This window comes from Anopheles stephensi, chromosome 2 (assembly GCF_013141755.1).
Source record: "Anopheles stephensi strain Indian chromosome 2, UCI_ANSTEP_V1.0, whole genome shotgun sequence".
NCBI lineage: Eukaryota > Metazoa > Arthropoda > Insecta > Diptera > Culicidae > Anopheles > Anopheles stephensi.
This window is the reverse complement of record NC_050202.1, coordinates 10,645,584-10,671,066: the sequence shown is the minus strand read 5'-3', so window position 1 is coordinate 10,671,066 and position 25,483 is coordinate 10,645,584. Positions and strand designations below refer to the sequence as shown.

At 46.4% G+C, this 25,483-nt stretch overlaps 2 protein-coding genes across 2 annotated transcripts in view; one reads left to right on the top strand and one right to left on the bottom strand.

Moving 5' to 3' along the window:
- LOC118503913 (putative transcription factor SOX-15) overlaps positions 1–14,216 on the top strand; it is a 53,808-nt gene extending 39,592 nt beyond the window's left edge. Inside the window, exon 3 of the mRNA XM_036037710.1 lies at positions 10,902–14,216. Coding sequence (XP_035893603.1) covers positions 10,902–12,886 — 1,985 coding nt within the window. The 3' untranslated portion in view covers positions 12,887–14,216. The remainder of the gene's footprint in view (positions 1–10,901) is intronic.
- On the bottom strand, positions 2,477–4,966 carry LOC118503914 (basement membrane proteoglycan-like). The gene is made up of 4 exons (XM_036037711.1): positions 4,897–4,966; positions 4,311–4,831; positions 4,028–4,249; positions 2,477–3,506 (listed from the first exon to the last, which is right to left on the bottom strand). The coding sequence occupies exons 1-4, from the start codon at positions 4,946–4,948 to the stop codon at positions 3,069–3,071; spliced, it is 1,233 nt and encodes a 410-aa protein (XP_035893604.1). The 5' UTR covers positions 4,949–4,966; the 3' UTR covers positions 2,477–3,068.
- Positions 14,217–25,483: the final 11,267 nt, after the last annotated feature.

The window sequence follows — 25,483 nt, the reverse complement described above, 5'->3', positions numbered from 1 at the left end:
TCAAGCAAGGGAGCGATCTTCCAGGAAGGAGGGATGAGATGGTGGGGGGTGGAGAGAGAGGGAAGAGAAAGTGTACATGAAAATTTATGTTGTTTGGCTTGCGTACGGTGAGGATGGTTGCTTGTTGCCCGATGTTGTGGTGCGTTGCGTCGCGTGGGAGATTATGCTAATGAAATGTTTGCTCGAGTCGGGAGCATAAGCGGCCGAAGATGGAACACGAGAAACACTACTCCACTTTCTTCGTGCTTCAACTTCGAGGTGTTGTTGTTTAAGTTTTGTGTTTTAAAAACACAAACGCCTCATGTTTTATTCCTTCCCCCGAGGTCCCAAAGTTCCGAGGACGTTATACTAAACTGTTATATCCTTACTGTACCTTGGCAGCCTGTAACGCCACTTAGAGTATATTTTAGTGGTAAATCACAATCAGCAGAGAGCAGATGCGTCGTCGCCCATCAAAAAAACAATGTAAAATCCTCATTTACATCGAGAAACCATTTTTCACGCCTTTTTTCCCCCCGACTGACTGGGGAGGTCACACAGGTTCGCATTGACACCATTCCCAGGCGAAACTGTAATTGTGGTGCCTTGTGGATGAGGATCCCGCACTAGAAAGCGTATCAGACGCTGACGATGGGCGACTGAACGATGATGATTTATGGGGTGACCTTTTAATCAGTTTAATCGCTTTTTCTCCAGACGCTTAGAAAGGAAATGACTTCATTGGGCTTCTTTCGAGGAGATATCGTCAAGTTGTGTTTGGAACGTAAACAACTCATTAGAAGCACGCGCTGAATCACGCTACTCTTACCGACGATCATATTCTAGAAAACCATTACAACACGCACCTCAACAGCAATCGAACGACGCTCCTCAAGATAGCGATCAGTGATGATCGCTTTCCGAACGACTAGCATCGATTTTTGCAATTCCAGCCAACGTCTGTCGTGTAGAAAAAACCGCGATCCCTACACGCGATCGCCGTTGGGCCGTTCGGATGTCTCGCAGCTGCGTAATCGGTGCGTAATCATCTCGCCGATAATTTTCCACCTGTTTTTCACGCTCGCCCAGCCCAACGCAATTGTAGCGTCGTAATTTGCTGTAAAGACGGCTTAATTACTTTCGCGAAGGCTTACACACACACACACACACACACAAGCTTCAAGTCTCTCGCAATGTCTTGAAGTTCAGGAACATTCTCACTGACATTTGTCTTCGATGCGCGATACGCGATCGCGAGATTCAAATCCTCAATCGAACCTGCCCCGTCGCTACCGGGTTTGAGCAACCGAGCTCCGTTTTTGCTGACAAGATCGCGTTCCAGCCGATCGATCGGACCCGGTACGTGATTTCTTCAGGCTAAATGGCTGATGTCAGGATGATCGGATGTCGGCGGCCGGATTTGTACCGTGGAACGGCACGCTCGTTTTGCGGGCTGGGTGTGGCCTTTACGGGAGCAACTTGTCAAATCCATTTCGTCGTTCGTCGCTGGCGAAGAAGCGAAGAGCTGAAGAAGGAAGTTACAAATAAAGAAGGATTTCAGCGAACTCGATCGATGTCGATCAATCACCTGTTGGGACGTGTGACGATTTCTGTGGAATGGAATTTGTTTGGGACCTTGCTTTTTTGACTGTTCTTTGCTTGGTTTTCACACACACACACGCTCTGGTAGCCTATCAAATTTTGGGCAGTTTTTAGCGGACGATGAAAGATAAATTAATCTCGCAGGACAGGTCTGGCGATGGAGAATGGCTGTTGCTTGTACAACATTTTTATTGAGTGATTCGCTCTTCTCCTCCGTTTTTTTGTGACTTTGAGTCAAGAAAAAACGCAAGAACATCACCCCGGTTCTGTGGTGTTAAACACTTTCCACCCAATGTTCTTGGCGGGTGAAGAAATCGTTTTCCCACACTCTCGGCTGAAGCGTGAAGTAACCAAGAGCTCCCCCTTTTCTTAATTGAACCATGTTCGGGTGCGATGTGTTTGCTGTGCTATTCCGGTTCAGTGAAGCGTGGTACGCCCTTCAGGTACGGTCAAGATTTACAACCAACCGAGCTAGGCAATTAATCCTCGTAGATCTTCTAGAGCTCGCTAGTCCAAGTACGGACCAATCCAATCACCTCCACTCACACACATGTGTGTGATCCACCGAACCTCAGAATCGAGCTGACGATCGCGAAAACTCGAACCGAAGACTCTCCCAAGACCTGCTGCTGCTTCCCTCTTTGCATGAGGATTGGTAACATCCGGACGGAAGTGAAGACACCTGTGCTCACTGGAACGGAAATATCAGCTCGCCCCGTGCATAAGGGTCGCCGGGCAGGGGAATTGGCGCAAACCAACGCCAGCGTTCGTTCACCCGTATTATGTCTAGAGGAAGCAGGCAAGACAAACACGCACGCACACACACAGGCACAGACCCAACCACTGGATGTTGGAATGTTTTTGTGATGTAAACACCAAGACACCAGCAACCCTCGCTTAAGACCCACCTGAGGGACCTGAGGGTTTATTTTTTGTCGTCTTCTACATACCCGTTACTTTTGCGCTGAGTTGTTGTTGTCGTTGTTGATGATCTTAAAATGTGCTTTTTTACTGGAAGATGCCACACATACACGCTCTCCGTTGGCGTGGGTGAAAGCCACACTCGCACACACACACGTACACAAAAACAGATAAGTGCAAGGAAGGGTGACGGAATGGATCGAGGAATGGGGGTTTGAAAACATTTTCCCAGGGTGGGTAAAAGTTCTCACCGACAGTCCACGGACCGGAACGAACTGAAAGGGCAGCGAGAGCGTGCGATGGCCAAGGGAAAGGGGGTTAAGATCGGGATGACGTAGAAGAACAAAACAGGAAGATTCAAGATGACAACATACCGAAAAACACACGCTTGAGTCTTTCAAGAACGGAGCATGTAACTTGGGGCGATCAAGGAATGAGTTGTGTAGTTATTTTGCCCTTTAAAGTGTCTTGTAGTTTCTTCACCAGTATCGATTTTTAATAAGTTTCTTCTCTTCTTGTCTATTTCTAGGTAAGTCGCTTCATTCCTCCAACTCACCCATATCTTTCTACACGTAATGGTAAGTTCTTGGAGGGGTACTCTTTGGGACGTACCGCTTCCGGTGCCATTCCCACGGCATGCATAAGCCCATCGGAGGTCCAACAGACGCTCGATTATAGCCAAAGTCACACCGCTCACAGGAGGTTCCACGAAATCCGGCAGGACATCGACACTGTTCCACGTGGGTCGCTTTGCCTATTCCTCGCTGATAGTCACTGGCAGAATCCATCACAATCGATTTCGAGCTTGGTTCAAAGTGGCCATTTGTAGGTCTCATGCGGATGAGGAGACGATCGATGTAGGCAAGTACAGTGAGGAACTCTGGCCGATCGATCGATGATCCGTTTTGTTGGGTGAAACTCGACTCGTGTAGCTTTATTTGTAGAGTCTGGTTGAAGATCACGTTGGAAGGGGTTTTCCTGTAAATGATCGTTCGGTTGTAGCCCTGAAATTAGAAAGCGAGAACTTCGCTAGCTGGAGAGCTGTTAAGGAACAGTTTGCAGGAACGTTTACATTGAAGAAAAAGGGACTGACTTTGAGGATTTGTTTTAGGTAATGGCCCTGTGTCCTGAGGATCGTTTTGTTTTTGCATTCTGAACTATCTTCTCAGTGTCCGACCCAAAGGCTTCAGGCCTTAGGAACTTCCAGACTACTGGAGGTAGCCAAATCGGCGTTTACAAAATCTTCTGCACCACCAAATCTTACAAAAGCTAGTTGAGAATATTGAACATGAATCAATTTTGGATCATCCATAAATGTCTATTTCGTTCAAAAGCTGGGTCTTATGGATCTGTGTATTACGAGGAAAATACTGGACAAGATTGTCCGTAAAAGCGACTTGAGACTTTCCTCAGTCACGATCGGTAGAATTTGTTGGGATTAATCCATCGAGTTATCTGTATCAGCTTCAGAATTATCGCCATCAAAAGTCTGTCCATTTTTCTTATCTAGAAACGATATTCATACCATAAGAATCACATCTGGAATTTCTCCAGGTTCATCTGCTTCTAATGGGATTCTCAGATATCCACCATAAGACTTTACTTGATACTCAATAAATCGATACGGAAGGCTGTAGTAAAGCGATCGATTGGAAGCGAAATTTTTGATACTCTTCACCGTCTCCACTGCTCCACGGCCATCCCACGTCGCGTATCCCATTTTCCAGTCGTCCATCGCCATCGTGTACTAAGAGGAGAACAGAGGTTACCTCAAGGATCTTGATCTTCTATCCACTAAAGATACTTGCATTCCAACGGTAAAGCTCCGCCTTATGACACAGCTCAGACACACCGGAACAGAAGCACTTCATACATTGCTTGTTGATGTCCTCACCGGCTAGGAACTCCCCTTTCGGACAAGCATTCCCTTCCACGGTAGCTACCGTCACCGGTGTAACATCAACTCTCCCTAGAGGATGCGCTAGATGGCAGGAATAGTTCCCTGCGTCAATCAATCTCATCCGGCAGGACAGGTGGCCGGTTCCATCTTCCGACACCCAATCGCACACTGGGTCCAGCAGCTCATTTCCATTCATCTTCCAACTAACGATTGGAGGTGGAACGCCCGCTCCACGACACGTAAGGTTCATCCACTCACCGACTTGAACCTGGACCATCTCGGGAGGGCTTTCGAGCACCGTTGCAGCCACACAACCATCCTCATCCGATCCGTCCGGACAGTGAGCGAATCCATCGCAGCGAAACGTTATCGAAACGGATATACCGGATCGACACCGGAACGGGATGTATCGCAAAGGTGTTCGGTCGACTGTTGGGGAAGGTTTTGTTGAGAGTTGTATGCTCTTGTGAAGAAGCCTAGGAATGAATGCTTACCAGCAATGACACTGCCAGCTAGAGCAATTATCAGCAGCCATGTGTGTGTCATAGCTGCGCTTTCAACTGAACGACTGATTAGAAGCTCGACGCAGATCACGCCCGTAGCATCTGTTTTTTTCTGTGCTGAGTATCCACAAACTGTGACTCATGCTTGATAAATAAGGGTTTAGGTTTATCGCTGTTGTACATGTACAACATAACCTCTCTTTTTTACTGATGCCGCCGGTGGCCAAAACTTCTTCCAAATCAATTCCACCCAACGCACCGGAAAAGCGGTACTCATCGATTTCTTTTTGTGTTTGTGCGTCCCTGTGGTCAAATCCCCCGGGCGTCCCGGTTGAGGAAGACGCAATAAATGCCGACCGAACCGACTGTTTGTTGGCCCACCGTGTTGGTTGAGCACGAGCGTGCGCGTGTCACCGGCGGCCAGTTGCGACCCCCGCAAAAGGGCGTCTAGTCTATTAACGATTCTTCACCCAAACGTGCGTGCGTGTTCTTCTTTTCGATTTAAATTGTGTGTGTGTGTTGCTTTTTTTCCAAACGGTTCATTGGCTCTGGTTGGGCACGCACTTTTGCGTTGTGGGCTGCTCGGGTGACAGTTCATTTGCCTCGCGTGCGTTCGAATATTTATTTATTACGGCTGTTTTTTTCGAATTTGATTCGTCCGGATCGTGACTTGTGGTGCGATGCGAGGTTTCGGTGGGAGCGGGTACTTTATTAGATTTTTATTAAAAGCAGCTACAAAACCGATCCATAAATCATAGCTAGGGGATCGCTGAGGATCGGGGTCGGATTATCCCTATTATTTAAACTGAAACGGACAAGCATTAGATGCACAGAAGGCGAAGACAACACTCAAAACGTGTGGCGCCATGGCGGAAACGGAGCAATGAAATTCATTTATGCTCGTTACCCTGCCAGGCCCTTCGGTACTGTTGCTTGGGGAGTGGTTCGGGGTTTTGTTTTTTGGGGACATCATAAATTCTGCAGGACGCCGAACGCCCAACAAAACGCCCATCGTGAACTGAAATCGTCAGCTCCATTCCGGGAAAAAGTGAGCAACACCAAATCCGGTGGCTGATTAGAATTTTTAATCCACCGGACTCCCAAAAACCCCGAGCGTGTGTGTGCCGATGTTCTGCCCCCTATATGCGTCGAAATGGAGAGAAAATGCCTCAAAAGTTCTTGATTCAGCTTTCGAAACGTCATCAGAGCGCCATCCCTTCACCGCCACCGATGCGGACGCCCAAGTGCATCGAATGAATAATTCAAAACTCATCAAAATGCTTGCGATTTTGTGATGCTTTTCCTTTTGAGGTTTTTTATTGTATGGAGGAGCGTTTTTTTTTGTCTTCTTGCACACAACCCTATGGTGTGCATAAAAAATTCCAGCATAAAAAAATTGCTTTTCACCCATCGATTTGCACCTTTCGTAGAATTTTCTTCTCCTTTTGGAGGTTGTTTTGGGGCACCTAAGAGCGCTTATAGTGGAAGCGAGTTATAGGTTGGCGCAAGAAGATAATATTCTTGTCCCGTAAGACGATCGTTTAAGATACCAGAGATTATTAAATTTAAATCTCTCAAGGGACTTATTTATAGTTAAAAATGTGATATGATTCATAAGAGAAAAGTTTAGAGCAAATTAAAACACTTGGGAAAGATTTGTTGAAGTTTAGTTTGCTGTTGAGTGTTTCTAAGTTTGACAGCTAGAGGGAGCTACCTTTGCTGTGGTAGGTTATGTATATTTTTTTCATTAGGTGAAGATGCTGTTTTGAAATGTATTTAGGACTATTTCATCGAACGCGGTAGAACGATATCCCTTTTTTTTACATTCTGACTTGAGGTTCAGCTTGGCTTAAGGAAACTCTAATCTTTCTCCCAGGTATTCTGGACGGATAGGATATCAGAGATCAATTGGAATCAGTTTCTCCGAGGTCTTATAGGAGGTTGGAATGAAATTGAGTGACGAAGTGAGTTTTAACTTGGATAAGAAGAGACTTCACCTCACAACGCCTTCACAACGCCAACATGTTCGATCGGAGATTATTTTGGGTTTAATTTGTCAAAGGTCTTGATAGAGTTACTTACACACATTTGAAAGAGTTATTTTATGGCTCGATTCAGAACACCTTCCTTACTCTATAGCGATGAGATCTCAAGGCTCTTCTTTGTAGTAAAATTAAATTAAATTTTGAAGAAGAAATTGTGCTGCAAACCAAACTCTTAAAACAGTCCTATAGCCGTATATAAACACATATATACAACACCTCCAGAAGAGAAGAGATTTCCTGTACCGCAGAAGATGACATCTACTCCGTCATCCCCTTCGCGCGACATTCCGACGCATAGAGTGGTGGTGGTGGTGGTGGTGGTGGAAGGAAAATTGCAGAAAATAATTGCTTCCCTGCACGCTTATGCACGCTAATTGGCGATGAAGTGCAAGATGTACGATTAAAGCTCCACCTCGCGTTGGTTGGTACGGCGCGAGTGAGCGTGCCAATAATTTCTGCCCGCTTTTCGGTCACGCTCAATCGGATTTGCTGAATCAATGGAAGCAAGAGGAGACAGAGAGAGTGAGCGAGAGAAGAAAAAGGATCTTAATAATAAACTTTAGGGAGGTGGGCGACTTGTGGTTTCGAACTTCAACACACCTTCAAACTAAGTTCTGTGTGAGTATAGGCCTCCCATAGCCAAGAACTCACCCGGCTCCTTTCGGAACCCTCGCCGGAGTCGAACTGATGAACTCATCGTAGCTTAAATTGCTCACTAAAACAGGCAATTTACTGCGTGATGCCACCGACCTGGGTAATGTAATTGTTGATTAATTACCAGCCATTGTTTTTTTTTTCTTCCCCTCCGCACCATGTTTTGCTGCTGCTGCTACGGGGCAGTAGCATCTCCGAGCATTAATCATCGAAACGATCAAAATCGTACAGGAGGCAAACCGTCCCAAAAACGGCACACAGCGGCGATTCGCCTTTCTTTTCGTGGTGATGAATTTTAAGTCCCCCACGCGCGACAACTGGCAAGGAAGAGGACGGGACCTACGGGAGCAATTATCTTGCCAGGAGGTAACCGATTGGCAGTGACACTGCCCGCTCACTGAGCGAGCTTTTCGTTATTAAAATTCACCCACCACACACTACATCGCAGCAGGGGAAGAAAACAACAACCGCTAAACCGATTTCAAACGGTTCTGAAAGCATGTCTTCGACCGATCTGCAGCCGGGGCACCTGTTCACCGTGGCAAAAAAGGAAAACAGCAAACACATCGAACAAACACGATAGTAAGAAAAAAAACGTGGTACCTTTCTTCGGCTGTTCCGTTTGTGTGGTGGGCTCAACACACGCCTCCACCGAAACAACATTGCAACATTAATATTCAAGCTGACCACGTGTTCCAGCTCCATTTAGCACGAGCCCAAAAAAGGGTGCCCTCAGAGGGGTGGGGAGGGGGAAACAGTTGGGAGAGAGAGAGGGTGAAGAACAACGGTACAATGACCGCCAGCAGCAGCACGCCAAAAGTCTATTTGAATAATAGTTTGTGCCGAGATTTTGTTGTTGTTGCTCCCTCACTCGAAGGGTCTCATATTACTGCCTGTGTGTGTGTGTGGGGAGGGAGGGGGGGGGAAGCAGGGGAGTTTAAAGAGGTGGAGGAACAGCAGGGCCACAGCGTTGGGGGTATGAGAAAGCATAAACAAATTTACTGTCCCATAACTGTTCGATTGTTTTGCCTGTTGGCCGTTGTTTTTGCTGGCACTGGCACTGGTGTCGCTGGGGTGACGCTAAAGACATCAGGTTGGCTCGTTTGCTATAAACATCTGATCTGATTCACTTCTTCAGGCGGATTAGCGCAGCCAAGTCCGAAAGGATCAGTATGTTATGGAAACCTTTATGAACTGCCGGCTGCCTTGAGTGGTTTGTCTAGAGATCCTGATACTGATCATTAGTCTCAAATGATGACGATTTGCCTGTCCTGTATCTAGAACTGTATTTATTTTGCATCGATGAATCAAAATTGCTTTAAATCATTATTCGAACTTTTCCGCTGCTTAAGTGCTGATTATTCGCTGCTTAAAAGTGACGTTTTATAAAAAGTTGCTTGTACTGTATTTAAATTATGTAACTTATGGCAGGGAATTTTGATCCTAATAATCTGTACTGTATTTCTGCATTGAAACATATCTTTGCCATTGGTATGCCTGAAGCTCAAGCTCAAGATTATTAAGGCCTGAAGTTCAAGATACAGTTCTAGATCTAAAGAAAGAATTTCATAGGACTATAGGACGCTGATATCTATATAGACGGAACACAGCTGTCCTAATTTTATAATAAGTTTGCTAAAAATGTCTTTGAAGATCTCTGGAATTTTGACTGCTAACTGCCTAGGAACGACCTGACCATATTGCCATTTAATGAATGGTTAAACTGCTAAAATAATTCCGAATATCTTGTCTACTTGTTTTTCCTTTTTTTCTGCTAAAAAGTCCTCCTACATTTTCAGCAGAAAAAAATCTAAAATCCTAAAATACCGTCAGTTTCCTTTAAATAAGCTCAAAGCGGTGAGACAAATTTGGAAAACTGTTTAACGTATTCATGCTGATTAAGGGCTGTTTAATAGTTCCAGGACCTTATAGGCTGCTTTTTGTAAGTACACTGAGCGCTGTAAGTTTAATACCTTGAAATTTAATTATTTTCCAATTTAAACTGCACCCGACGAGCTATAAATAAAAAATCATCCAATCACTATCAAATTAAATGCATCTCCTGCGGTGAAATTCGATCACAAACAAGATCCCGATCTTCGCACCCCGGTTGCGGCGATAATCAGCCGGACCGGAACGAAGCGGAAGCCACCGGGCCACGGGATTCGGTAATTGGGAAGCCCGGTAAATCAAGCACTCAACACACTCACGGAGCGTTCCTCACACACGCGGCTTGCTAAATTGAATTCGACAGCTCGAACGAATCGAGCTTCCACCTTAGGAGCACTGTTCCCGCGAACAGTCGCCCGAACAGCGGCTTACAGTCTTCCAGCGCTAACAATCACCAGATTTATGAGCTCACAGTGCGCAACAGAAGTGCAGCAAACCGGCAGCACAAAAACCCAACCGACCGACCGAACGAACCATCAACAGCATAAGCCGCACTGATAATAAATGTCAAACTTAATTTACCAATGTCATCGCATCTGGGTGTGTGTGTGTGTCCCGATGGGCCGATTATTTGGACGGCGGGCAGATAAAAAAAAACCCTCCACCGAAATGAACAACAGCAGCCAGGGCCAGGGTCGCATGGTGCAGTGTGTGGCGATTCTTGCCGATAGTGAGCTTTGAAAGGCGAACGTAACAACAGCGATAAATGCCGCCCAGAAGGACCGCCAGCCTGTGTGTGTGTGTGTGTGTGTGTGAAGGGCAGAATTATTTATCGCCAGAACATAATTTACTCTCCCACGAGCGGACGATATTGAAGTCGGCGGGCGTATGTTTTCTTTTTTGGCTCTTACTTACGCCTCTAGAAGGACAAGCGAGAACAAGAAAAAGGGCGAGAAACAATATCGCAAATCCTCTGGGTGTGAGGTCCCCGAGAACCCGACGCGATCCTCAGAGCAGCTTCGATTCATCTCGTGCCGGTCTTTTGCACGTAGGCTCTCCCAAGCTTTGCTGGATGGGTTGGGGTTCTTTTGGGGGTTTCTTCACAGCGTTGCCCTTTTCGGCGAGCGATGAGCTTAATGCCTTCAGAATATAATTGGCACGCGCCTTTATCGCGATGCGAGTGTGAGAAGGAACATTCTTCACTTTGTTGCCCCCGCCCGAAAATTAAAGCATGATGACGCTATTAGACGACTGTTACCTTCGAGAAGATCGCTATTTAAAGTGTTCTCACCAAAAAAAAAGATCATTTACTGGAGTTTCTAATCAATGCTTTCCTCAAAAATAATTCAATATTTTTGAATTGCTCATTAATTGGTCCCTTTTTCTATCTCTCTCTTCCTCCTAAAGGTAAAAAATGGCGCTCTCTAACGCCCCAGGATCGTCGTCCGTACGTTGAGGAAGCGGAACGGCTACGCGTGATCCACATGACCGAGCACCCGAACTACAAGTACCGTCCACGGCGCCGGAAGCACGCGAAAGCCCGGGCCGGACCCGGCACCGGACCAACGGCAGGCTCGCTCGGCACGGGTCCCACGGCAAACAGTCAAGGTTCGGCAGCGGGTGCGAACCTCACGGTCAACAATTCGTCCCCGAGCGAACTGAACTACGGTGACGGTGACTCGTCCCAGCGCATGAGCCCATTCACGTACAACCCGCACTACTATGCCGGCAGCAACAACGCACTCAACACACCGGATTCCAGCCCAACCCAGAGCCCGGAACCGATCGCTGTCCCACCGACCGTCGGTAGTCGCAAACTGGCGGCAGCAGCAGCGGCGGCAGCAGCTGCTAATGGAGGCGTGTCGACGAACGGAGACGCGGCAAAGATGGAGGACGTATCGTCCGCACTGCCAACCCCTGAGATGAGTCCTTTGGAGTTGGAGAAGGAACCAGGCTTTGGGGGAGGCTTACATTCCGCGCACGCCGGCAGTTACGATGACCTGAAGAGCAAGCAGAAGCTCACTTACGATGGCGTGTACGGGGTGAAGAGTGAGCAGAAGTTGCCGGCCACCTTCCCCTCGCATGCGTACGATCATGAGACGCATCATTCACATCAGCAGCAGCAGCAGCAGCAGCAGCAACAGCAGCAGCAACATCACCAGAATTCCCATCAACATCACCAGCAGGATGGTTTGGTGAAGCGCGAGTACGGAGGATTCGGTCTCGGCGGTGATAAGCGGTACGCGTACGAAGGTCAGCTAGTGAATGGTGGAGGACTGCACGAGAAGCGCAACTACCTATCGGTAAGTTCCGGCTCGACAACAACCACCGCCATGGTGAACGGGATGTACGTGATGTGCACGAACCGGAGCATCCTGGATCAGGGTCACATTGTGACCGGTACGTACTTCCCACCGTTGGCCACCTCCGAGGATCATCAGACACTCGGCACAACCACCATGACGACGAGCAGCCATGGTCCGCATCTCAGTACAAACAATCACAGCAGTGGAAACAGCAATAACGGCACGGGAGCTCAGGGTCAGATTAAAAACTCCAACGGGTTGCTCGGTGCCGGAGTGTCCACCGCCAACACACAGATGTCCCAGATAAGCAACAGCAATGCGCAGCAACAGCATCTTCAGCAGCAGCAACAGCAACAGCAGCAGCAGGATCAACTCAATAGCTACTACGGGACGGCATCGCTACCGAACGGAACACTGCCGACGTACTCGTACGCCTACAAAGACTATGGAATTATGTACGAAACGCACGGGCTGCCCGGCCAGGATGTGGATGGGGTCGATGCGCGCGATCTCGACAAGTATCTGAAGTATCCGGACAGCAATCACAACTTCAACGGGTATGATAGTGCGTCCTATCATCAGTCGGCAGCGTCCTCGCCTGCCGGTGGCTCCATCTATGGAATATCGCAGGGCGAGTACTACAGCTATGGAGGTACGGTACTTGCGCATCAGTCTCCCCAACATCAGACCCAGCATCAGCAGCAACAGCAGCAACAACACCAACAACAACAGCAACATCAACAACACCAACAGTCTCATCAGCTATCACTATCGGCGAATGGAGGACAGGGAATCCCTAAGCTGTCGGACGTGATGCTACAGGGCGGAGGTCCTCCCGGATCGCATCCCCAACATCCATCCACTCCGGTAGCGTTGTACGCGCTTCCCCAACTTCAGCACGCGCAACATCTTGCCGCAGCCGCCGGTAATGGCGGACAGGTGGTGTCCGTCCAGCACGGCGTCCATCCGCTCGGCCCAAACGGCGGAACTATGGCGGACATCTACGTTGCGAACGAGCAGCAGCTTAAAGACGACGAGTTTAGCAACATTCTGGCCGGTGTGCGTAAGACCTGCTACAGCAACTAGCGGGTCGCACCTGTGTATGAACTCCGTGGAAATACTCAGCTTTGTAGATAGCGATCCTTCTTCCAAAAAACAGGTAGCAGTAGTTGCTTCATTTCAGTCTCTGCCTGTGACTTACAACCTTCAACACATTCAAATGCACATCACTCTTCACTCGTTACGGTACTGCAATAATTATATTGGCTTAGGTTAAGGTGTGTTTGTTTGCTCTTGTAAATGGAGGTAGGAGTAGTGGTAGCAGTAGTCGACTCATCAACACCACGAGGCACACATTCGTTGGCACCCACCGATAGCTTCATCGGAATCATCCGATGATCACTGTTTAGCTTGTGGGATAATGAGTTGAACCAAAGGTTTTCTGCTGACCATCGCAACAGCCGGTGCGAGCACCAACGTTGCTAAGGGTAACGTGTAATGTAATTAGTGGAGTGAAGCTGTAGTAGTAGTAGTAGTGGCAGACATATCGTAGGTAGTTGTGTAAGTCATCACTTTTCACTCGTATTTCAAGACCACACAGGCACGCGCGGTTTGTTTCATTCCAGTTTTCGGTATTTTTAAATGTTTGACATTTGTGCATAGAGTTTTGTTGTGCTTTTTGAACGTTTCTTCGGGAAACTATTTCTGTACAGAAGAAGAAGAAAAAAAGGAAAGAAGAGCAAAAATGTTGTAGAAAATTGCACAAAAAATATAGTAAAACGCGTTAAAAGAATAGAAAATCAGGTAGAAAAAAGCAAACAGCAAAAAAAAGAAGAAAATGCGAGAAAGAAAACCGTATGCGTATCGACACGCATTCCACGCAATAGAATAATGATTAGCTGGTAGATTAGTTCGGAAGAAACACGAAGAAAACATGATTATAGGTTAATTACTCGTTAGCAAAGATTAGAGACCGCGATAGGAACGGAAGCAGGAACCCGAGGCCGAACGGTGAGCGGGATGCGGCACGGGTCGGGAAATTCGAAAATGCGCCATCTTTTTCGGCGGGGGGTGGGTGGGAAAAACCGAAACCCACGTAAATCAAAGTACGCCGTATCGCTCGATGAATCATTTATGTTCGGGATCATTAAATTGAAATCACATCAAAGTCACCTGTGGCGTGGTTTCCGTTTCTGTGGTCGAAAAATATAATTGAGGAAGAAAGAGGTGTCATTATTTCCGGATTTCGGTTGCGAGGGGCCGGCTATGGGGACCGGTCACTCGCGTTATGTCACGTTGGTCGGGGGGAAAAAAACAAGAAAACGCGGGTTTCCACACAATTCGAAGCATTCCCCTTTTAAGTTAATGATGAAATGAGAAATAAATTAAAAGCAATGATAGATGTTCAACCAAGATACACACACGTGCCTTTTTATTGTTATTCTTAAGATTTTTTAAGTAAAAATTGTTCCACTGTAAGATTTAGCAAGGTAAGTATGGAAAGCTGGACTGAAGGAAAATTCAAATTCAAACGCCTAACGGCTCAAGCCCTACTTTGACCCCCGCAACAGATCGCTGAAGCACTTAACACTCCAATCGCGCGATCCACCTTATCCGGCGACCTTATCCGACGACGCTTTAACGCAAAACTCCTGACTTCTGGCCATTAGCAATTTTAAGATGCGCCGTTTTTTTGCGCTACCTTCTCCAAGTCGTCTGTCTGTCGGTCCTGCCTGCTCCACGATGCTTGTTAAGTGCTGTTAAGCTTAGCATTTCTTCAGATTTCTTCAACCAACCGGTGCGTGAATTGGGAATGCCTTTTTTCCACCCGCTTTTGGAACCCTCTTCTCCCCCCTTTCTCCTCCACAGTCGTCCGTCCATCCACGGGGCGGGCAAAAACATCGGGCGCAATCGGGGTATGTCTTTAGTGATAAGGAGAAAGCGCCCGCCAGGCGTTCCAGAGGTTCCGCTCGGGTCAAATGGGCAACTCACCGTCACTCCCAGTCACCCGTTACCCTTGCATTCCCCCCCGTTGGGTGTGTGTGTGTGTGTAAGAGTGTTTGTGCTATTCCGTTCCGGCTCGGTGAGTTTTCATGGGAAATGCGCTCGGAACGCTTGCTTTTTTTTCACCCCGAGCTTCGAGCTTGCCTGTTATTTCTCTAGCGTCGGTTTCAGCTCCTATCTGTTGGCTGCAAAACCCCATTTCGCTCTTTATCTTTGCCCCACCGCAATGCAATGCGGGAGTGTGTAGGAAGAAACGATTTTCAGCCCCGGTAGATAATATAAACCCCCCCTATGTTTTAAGGGTGTCTCACTCGAATCGACGTCTAGGTTGAGGAGAAAATAAAAAAAAGGAAAACCTGCACTACGATCCTATTTTACGACATTCTTACACGACTGAACTGCTTTAAGTTGTAATAAAAGGCTCCACTTTTATCGGCTTTCTACCGACAACATTCTACTGAAAGATTCTAGGAGTTTATAGGAAAATCTCGCCGACCTCTCATCTTCATTTGCATCCAACCGAACGAACGATAAGAGGGTGGGGATAGAAAGCAGGCCAGGAAAAATGGGGAAGCGCCACGGGCGGAAATCATTAACGGAGAAGATTTATTATCTTGCGGAAATGTCGTAAATACGAGCATAACTGTTTGGGGTGGTGAGGTGGAGAAAAGTGGGTGAAAGGGTGGGGGCAAAAATCTCTAATCGCTCCATTTTGCTTGTTTTACTGGTACCTTTAAGTGTTGCCATTTTTTTTGTTATGTTCGAACGGGACTTTAAGAGAGGTGGTAATGATAGTTTTTATTACAGACACGAACCTTAGTTCTTGTCAATCATGAGCAAATGTGTTAAAAGCAAAATAAAGGAAAAATATTGAAAAAAAATTAGTAAAAATATAAAAATGTGTTTTTATTAAAAGGTAATGAAATATGTAAAAAAAACTTAAGAAATAGAGAAGAGACGGAAAAGATGAAAATAATGCCGAAAATTTGTAAAAAAATAATAAAAAATCTAATAGAAGAGTCGAAGAAATGAAAACAAACAATAGTTAAGTTAAATCCAGCTTAAAATAATTCAATAAAAGTGATGACAAGACCTAAAAAAATGAAAAAATCTCCGCACATTATAAAAAATTAAAAACGAAAAAACTGTATGAGAATATTATATAAAAAAAAATATTAATAAGACAAAAATGAAAATGAAAGAGAAAAGAGAAAAAATTACAATAAAATGTAAACCATGAATTCAATTCATCGAGTAAGCAAGAAGAGAACCAAAATGTATTATAAGTTTTGCAGAAAAATCAAATGAAAAGGGTAAGAGTGTAAGTAACTTTGAAAATAATAAAGTTCATCAAGCGTAAATAAAATCACAGTAAATAACAAGCGAAAAATGAAAACACACAAAAAACCGAGACAGGAGAGCAAAAGAAAAAAATAATAAAATCCTAACGATATTCAAGAGGCCAAGAGCATGGAAGACAAACCTGGTAAATAGGACCTTAGTTGCAATTATTGTTCTATGAACATTATATGGAGGACAAATGGGAATGTGTTTTTTTTTTTGTTGTAATGTAAAGCAATAAAAAGGAAATCGAATGAGGAACTAATGCAAAAGAAGGCAATAAAGATGATAAATCCTGATAAAACGAAGTAGAAAGTAGAAAAACACAAGCAAAACAATGCAACAATATAAAACAAAAAATGGAGCTAGATGGTGAATTAAAACAGCGAATAATACAATTGATAATTGAAAAAAAAACACATCAGGAACGATAAAACGACATACGAAACAAACTAAGGTTTGTTTCCGAAATCAGATCTCATTTTCAATTGCCACCTAACAAAATCGATAAAGGGCTTATACTTTTTATTCTAATTGTACTAACAACTTCCACCTTCTCCTCGTTCTAACAAAACTATTTTTCACTCTCCATTTGACCTCATCGTGCCAGCTGGGCAACCTGCTGAAAAAAACACACCCTACACCCATTAAGCTTAGAGGAAAATCATTGCAAATGTACCATTTAAAGCTTTCCGCACGCACAACCGATCGTTCGAAAAAACTGCTCCGCTGACTGATCGGACAGATACGCGCGGCCGACCTTAACCAGCAAGTGCAATCGGAACAAGGAAAAGCGCACCACCAAAACGGAAAAAAGGGACCCCTGGGTCAAGAGGGCACGGCGGAGACGACAAAGGAGAGAGAGAGAGAAAGAAAAAAACGTCGTGCGTAAAGTGTAAATAAGAAGAAAAGCACTCACACACACGTACCAAGCACGTAATCTCTATCGTTAAAACAAGAGAAATCAGGCAAAAGAGAGAGAGAGACAGAGAGAGAGAGAGATGCGGTATATAATGATGATAAAATTATAAATTAAATCGCATATTTAATTAATGCCAGGCCGGGGGCAACAGCGAGAACAGCGGTTGTATGTGATTTTGGTTCGCCTGGAGGGCTTGGGGTGGATGATAAAAGGGAGGGTGGTAGAAAAAACAATCAAAATTTTCCCACGGTTTTCCTCCGCGTGTCGTGTGGCTTACGTATGTGTGGTAGTAGCAGTACCTCGACGCTTTGATCTCGGCTTGATTGCGAGTTTTTTCCTCCTTAATTCCAAGTGCGGGCGAAGGGTTTCTTATACGGCTCATATCAACACGTTTGAGGGGGGGGGGAATGGGGGGAGAGAGAGAGCAGGACAACACATCTGAAGGAAAACGCATTTCGAAACGCAACGTAACGCAACACACCGTGGCGGGACTTAATCTGACCCGTGCACTCTAACGCTTGGAAGGGTGGTGGAGAAAGAGGGGGGGGGGGTTTCTCGGGGTGGGTGGTGGGTGCGACATGCCACAATTACCACCCGCACCGTGTACGCACCGGACAGCTGAGATCGGTAGCATCGTGCCCGTTAGCACTGGAATTGAAGGCACCTTCTCTTGCGTACTCTCGCGACCCCAGGTGCAACGCGCGCCCTTAGGTGGGGGGGAGGGGATGGTAGAGGTGATTGGCAGGTGTGGGGGAAAACATCCGTAACATGCGCAACATGTCCCGCACGCTTACAAGCGCGATCCACAGGCAGCGGCGGTGTCGGATTTGCTTTTTCCTACCGCACAGCAGTCACTTTTTTATAGACCAAGCCACCCCACCCAAACTCACCCATCCACTCACCCCGTTCATCGAAAGGCCAAACATCAGCCTGCGGTGCCTGCCGGCCGTAGAAAACACGCTTGTAATGATACACTTTTGCGTTTATAATTAATACGAAACAGGGAATTCTTTCCTACGCGCGGAGAGCAGCCTCGCAACGCCGGGATTAATGGACTTGAACGGTCGGTGGAAAGGGGTTAGGGAGATAAGAGGGTGGGGGGATTGTAAAGACTCCCATCGCGGAAAAGAAAACAACTCCGGGACCGAATTTCGCGAGCAACACACACACACACGTACTTCATTCATCCCGGTCGAGTGGAGTTTGGCCCGGGCGAAAACACGATATCGGAGGGTTTTGGGCACGATGGTAAAGAAATCTTGTTACACATTGGAACATCAGCACCAGCAAGTGTGTCGTGTTACGACAGGCAGAAAAAGCTAATTCACCCTTACATGCGTACATGCGCTACAACTCCACTCTCGGGGGACGACCCTTTGCGGAAGCCAACACAGATAAGCCACTTGTGGTTTTTCGACGCTCGGTTCGGGCAGCAAGAAACCGTTCCCACCGTACGAATAAGGTAGGCAGGATCGATTCCTGTGGGGGAATTAGGATAGGGATTCTAGCTGTGAGTTTGCTGTACGAGATCCGTATCCACCAGATCCGGGAGTACAGCGGGAAGATTTAGAGAAGGAAGAGGAGGACGGAGTGTCCAATGTGCGCTTGGGTTCGCTCGAATATCACATTACTTTAACCGGACATGATTAGGTTTAGGAAGCTGCTGTGCTGGAAGGTGTATGCAAGCCTAGGAAAACTCTCAATTTTCTCTTTTTGTTGCTTTTGCATGTTTGACACAAAATTTCAGTTGGTTGGGCACTAAACGGCTAGGAAGCTGCAAGTGAAAGTTGGGAGACTCTTCGACTGAATCCACACATTTGTAACTCTGAAAAAGCTAATTTCTAAGTTTAAGTTTGAGGAAGTACGACTAGTCCCTCAAGCATTGTATGGGATTTGACGGTTACAATCGGATGATAGTTTAATTGTACGCCATTATTCGTCAAATCTCATACAAAGTTTGGGCTTCTTGATATATACGAATGAGCTGTGGCCTCAGTCTTAGTTACAAGTCGCTCTGAAATAAACGACTTTTAGTAATATTATCTGTCACTTTGACAGCTCTCTTTGACAGCTCACTGTTGGAAAATGACTGACAGAGGGTCATCGAAATGGATCATTGAATCCTCAAGTCACTTTGCCTCTTACTGACTTTTGCGTCAGTACTTTTATTTCAGCTGCTCTTGAATTACTGCCGGACTCCTCAGGTCACGTTCAAGCTCTGTCATGTGTTTGTGAGTTATTCCCTCTTTTGAGCCTACAATATACCTATATAGGTCTCATGTTCTGGTGATCCATGAGGTGATCTAGGTCTCGTGAAGTCATTGATAATTGACACGATTAGCTGGAGTCCAACTGAAGTCATACAGGAGTCTAAGTTTAATTCAATAAATAATTTAGTGAAGTTATTGGGGCGGTCCGGGAGCAGAGGGGACTGTGGTGTCGACCTTTACACGGCAGGATCGGAGTTAAAATCCCATCCAGACCCCATAAAATCAAGTCACAGAAAGCCAGCAATGGCAGGCTGAGACCTTTCCAGGGTTTTTGGGGCCAAGCAAGAAGATGAAGCTATTATCCAGCTCACTGAATTTCACTGATTGAAGTGCTTGAGAGAATACTATTCTCTAATTTGACTAAAAGCCAATTAACAGACAATTATTTGACTAAAAGACAATACTCAACTTCTAGAGGACTGTAAATTCTGGCTCTTTTGAGATAATTTATCAAAAGCAGAGGTTTTTAGCTCTCAAAACGAGGGTAGAAAGAAAAGCCAAATAAACTAAATAGTGCTTGAGGGCACGATGTACTCGTTGGAGTACAAAATCTGTATCATATTACCTTAATTAGCTTAGCTGAATTCTTTGGACAATTTATTGAAATTGTTGAATTTTCTTTGAGGAGAACCTGGATAGAGATGTCAGCATTGGAAGCTCCACTCTGATGTAGAAAGACAAAATCCGTATTAAGAGAATAAGGTTTAACCACCCACGGAAGATAAAACAAAAAAGTAATAAGATTCATAATGGACTCAGTAACTAAGAAATTTATTCGATTACCTCTCTGTTTGGCAGGATTTCTTCCAGAGCCGTTTTTGCACACCTCAAAGGAACATGATCGCATGAGAAATTTTTGAATCTTTATTTTGACATCTATTTTGACATTTATTTTGACAGCTCATCTCCAGATCATAGTAGCCAACAGGAATCGAAACTCACAGCATACTAGTCCAACTGTTTTAAATGACCAAACACCATCGATCGACAAGTAATTACTCCTTCTCCTTCTGTACATTCTATCAACCACACAAACCCGTGGTACATTCCACCTCTCGAAATACGACACCGTCTCCATGTAAGTTTATAGCACCGCATTACAACGGACCGAGATCGCCTTTTTCGACACGATCACCCCTCTAACGAATCCCAAACCGTGCTCGGTAGCAGTAAATCTGTTCCGGTGGAAATTTATAGCCCGGCCCCTATCCAGTCCCCCAGAGCCACCCATATCCAGCAGCCTTAACAAGCGGCACACGGTGCAGTGAAATGGAAATGAGCCAAACGGTACCGGCTCGGTTGGTTGGTCAGATTTGTTTGTGTTATGGCACCCGGTCCGTTTGGAAGGCGCTGCGTGATCTACGCAAGATATTACACCGGAGGCCCGCTGACTGCGGTCCGTCCGGTATGTGTATGTTCGGTCCTCGCTCGCTGGTATGGCGAAGATGTGAGGATCGTTTCCGCCCGATGATCGACCGTACCAGACCACGGGGATGCGTTGGCAAAAATGCCAACCGCTCGGTGGAATTACACCGGGAGGCCGGTTTCGCTCGTAAGTTGTGATCCGGCTCGATATGGGCTCGATCAACTGTACGGTACGCGCTCATAGCCTCATTTCGCACATGCCTAGACCTAGACCCTAGGCCGGGAAGCCATTTTGATTTCCGGCAACCCCGGTAGGGTGGTGGGTTACAACCCTTTTACAACCCTTTCAACTGCGCCTCAGCGTTTAATGATATAATATATTCTACATTTTTGCGATTAAATTTAACCGGCCGGATTGACAATAAATTGTCGACAAACTGTCTTATCGGGCGGATGCCAGGCTTGCAGCGGTACACACTTTAATGCGTAATGCGGGCCAGGTACGCCAGGTTTCCGCGCTCTCGCGGCATCCCCGTCCAGCTTTGCCGATGACATTGCGACATTGATTTCGCGGTCGCTTACTCGCATGCGCGCGCGGAAATCACTGAATTAAAAAGAGCAGTGCACGCTTGCAGCCAACGTTCTAGTCTAGAGCGCTGTGGTGAGTGGCTTCGAGCCACTGGTGTCATCTCCATCCGAGGGCGATCCGAGCGCGTATCTCGGTACGGTGCGGCAAATGTCGCCTTTGTCGCTTGCTGCAACAGACAAGCGCGAAGGTACAAAACGAAATCCAGTCTAACTTACGTTGGAAGTTGCCTTGGTCTGCTTACCCGCCCGCTCTCTTCCGACCGAGGCATCGTTCAGGATTATTAAAATTGTCCAATACCCGCAGCATTTGCCGTGGTGCGCAATCGTCCCCAACGGTCTTCAGGTGGCAGCAGCAGCAGAAGCACCAGCGCAAAAGCAAACAGAAGGGAATGGATGCAAATCTGCCGCCCGGTATCGGGATCGCTTCGGCGTCAAAGTCGCCGGATTGGAAATTAAATTTGCTCAAAAGAAATCGACCGACTCGACCGGTCGGCTCGTTTTGCGCGGAGCATCTTCACGCTCCCTTGCACTCGGCGTTGGTGGTGGTGGTGGGCCGGTGCTGCTTTTTTTTCGCTGCAGTTTGTTGCCTCGGTTCAATCGGTTTCGGCACGGTGTGCTGTTTGCACACATTTGGAACACACATTCGGTCGTGTTCCAGGAAAACTGTCGGAGCCTGGACTGGACTTAGCTTAGCTGGAGTCGTTCACTGGAGAGCAAGCGGCATCGTACACACACACATGGATGCGGCGGATGCAAAAGTTTAGCTGCCTGCCGGCACACACCGGTGACATCAACAAACGACGTTGCGACGTTGACGATAATGTTTTGGCAGGAACCTCGACTAACGGGGCGAACGCGAACGATAACAAGCGAGCGAACGGTGGGCTGGGAAGAATCACTGTTCCTTACAGTGGTGTGCAGCATTTTGGTGGGAAGAACTTTTAATTAAATCTTTTTCAGTAGTATTCATTCATGGGATGTACATCTTAAGTTCCATCGTTTCCCAATAGATGTCGCTTGGAGGAGAATACTAAAGCTGTCACACTAGAAGCGTTTACATTTGTCAGATTGAGAGATAGAATTGTTCTAGAAAAATATGAATACCTATTAGCCACATCAACTTATTCTAGAATAAAAATTCTATTATCTAGATTACTAAATGATTATTCCAATAATTTCTCGAACGTTCTTTAAAGTTAACTTCTTCTTGACTAACGACCTGCTAGGTCATACTGACCAGCTTTATAGACCCATTGATATCACGTAGTTGGATAGTCAAGCCTTCACTATGAGGTCGATCCTCACCAGGTGGGATATGATCATCGATCCAGCCGTGTGAAGACCGGTGCTGCTATCGTTTCCACCACAGGACCTCTCCGGCTTAATGTTATCTAAATCTAATAAATGCATAGTCTCTGTTGTGAACTCTTAATTGCAATAATAAGTGAATGAGCTCGTGAATTAACCATGTTTCTGATGAGCCTATATCGACGTTAAAAGTTAAAGTTCATGTCCTCAAGTCCATGCTCTGTATTTGGTGGGACTGGCCAGATGTTGTGTATTATGAGCCGTTGAAGTTAAATTTAGCCATCTCAGGTGATGCACGTTTAATTTGATTGGGTATTTTCAGCAGAGCATCGAATATGAGCAGTTTCCTTTTTAGTGACATCTACTTTCCATATCAAAAATAGAAGATTTTTTAATTGTTTTCCGTTTATTGGTTCCATTTAAAACTATATTTTACGAGTTATCCTCAAAAATCGTCAACAGATCTTTGAAGGTTCCTGGTCCTTGGTTCTTAAAGAGGTTCTTGAAGTCTTTTTCCATGAACGTTTCAACAATCAATTCTTTGAATCAATAATTTCTTCAAAGAAGAGCTGTATTTTAAGCCTTTCTCCATTCCCAAAAACATCCACCAAACATCCGCGCAACACTGTGTCTCCCCTATCACCGGGCGTCGCGCGTTTTGAATTAGTTTGCAAATACCGACCAGCAGCTTTCGATTTCTTTAAAAATCCAATAAAAATCCCCCGAACACGGACGCCCGGACGCCTGCTGCAATGCCTCGGCAAACGAAGGGCGAAGGGCCGAGGACTGCTGCTGCTGCTGCCTATGTAGAGCAGATCGCCGGCTCGTCCTTTACACACATCCTGCTCATCCTCACGAGCAGGCGGCCGATTCAATATCATTCGCTGTCGATCGGCAAACCAAGTGACGGCATGTTCGGTTTTTCGTTTTTTCCTTCTTTTGGGTCGAATCTTTGAGGGAGACGTTCGAGAGTTTCACTCCATTCACCCTCAACCTGTATGGGGCGCATTTTATGTATCCCCCCCCGTTCCTTCTTCGCTCTCCTGCCTCAATCCTTCTGGTTCGTTTGAAGTCGTTATGCACGGCTATCCCGTTGCTGGTGCTGCTACGGATGCAATTCAATTGGGTTGTCTTCTTCGGAAGTCCGTTTTCGGTTCGTGCGCAAAATTATGCGCTTCTTATGCTACGCTGTCAAACTACCGGACCCTGGCTCGAGAGCCAATGCTTATCGACAGAAGAAGCAACAGCACACAGCGAAGCAATACACCGACCGGACTGGATCGGTGGCACAAAAAAGGGCTTAACCACGCGTGACATCTACCACCACGCTTTGCTGTTCGATTTTTCCGCGATTATCGGTAGGCGAGGACCGGGAGGCTTCGGAACCGCGTCCCTTTCCCCCCTTTCCGCGGATGCCACCACGATGTTTTATGCATGAGCCCGATATAAACATTAATAAGTGTCAAAGTTTTTATTTCTTTTATACCTTCACCGCGACATTTCGATGACTGCGAGAGTGTGTGTGTCTTAGGGTCGTTTTTTGCTGCTGCTGTTGCTGTTTTTTGTGTCCTTAACATACGCTCTGCACCACCGAGTCTGTCTGTCTGTGCCAGTGCTGGAGGACTCAGGATGGGCTCAGAGTCGAAGACGATTTTCTGGAAGCCCTGTGCGATAACTTATCCGCCGCTGGACGATGTTCGATGCATCCCGATTTGGAATTTGCTTGTCATTTTCCTGGAATTTACACGCGCAAGCTTGAAGAAGAAATTTCCCCGATGAAATATTGACTTCTAGTTTTGTGAATGGGAATTCTCACCCAGAACCGCTCAGAAAAGACTCGTTCTTAAGTGGTTTGTCCAGTGATTTTTGGTTGGCCAGACTTTTGCAACCACATTAACTACTCGCCTTCAGACTCTCATCACCTTCATCAGCTCAGATCACCGTTAATGCTTCCAGTAGGCACGTGTACTTTTTGCGCTTGACTTCCCTTGAACTGCAACCGTGCAAATATTAGCAAAATACCGAGTGGCTGAACACTTGCTCAGCTAACCTTCGAACCAACTCTGCTGCTAACTGCAACTCGTTATTAAATCAGCCAACAAATTATCACGCCACTTTCCATTCGGCGGGGTCAGCCTTTAGCCCCATGCAAACCGATGCAACCGGCCGGGAAAGTGTCTGTGTAAACCCCCATTTTCTGCCCCCTCGAGGGAGTGAAAATTGAAAACTGGCGCAACGTTTACTCGGAATTGGCCGAATGTCACCGCCCGAAACCGAACACAATGGGATTGATTTGAATTTTTCCCAAAATAAACCATTCCGGTGACGACGACGGGTTGGAGATGGCCTTCAACGGCCCCAAGTGGCTGTCATTTCGTAGGAGGATTGCGCGAAAAAGAAAAAACAGACTCCAAAAAGTCCAAGAGGGTCAAATTTCATTTACCGTTTCACCGTTGTCTTACCCGACGCTAGAATACGGCAGATGAGTCCGCCGGACCACTTTCAACGGGTTGCAGGCTTTAACGGTGCAGCATTTTAGCATTAAACCTCCCTCAACACACACACACACCCCTGCATGCCACCACCCATTTTTGGAGACTGTAACAGGGCGTGAGCTTTTAGCAAAACCGAGCGGTGTGAGCGATTCTCGGCACGCACGTGCGAGAGAAGAGGAAAAACAGACTCGATCTCCGGAGCGCAAGGGGAAAGCGGTGGGGCGGCCGGGCGGGGCAGTCGAGAGGGAATTAAAATTCAAGAGCAGTGCGGACGATATCTATCTTAATGAATGAATTATAAATCCATTATTTATTTTTATTGCCAAACCGAGAACAGCCGCTCGTTGATGGGTGTTAGCCGAGCAGGACGAGGACTTCAACGAGCGAGTGA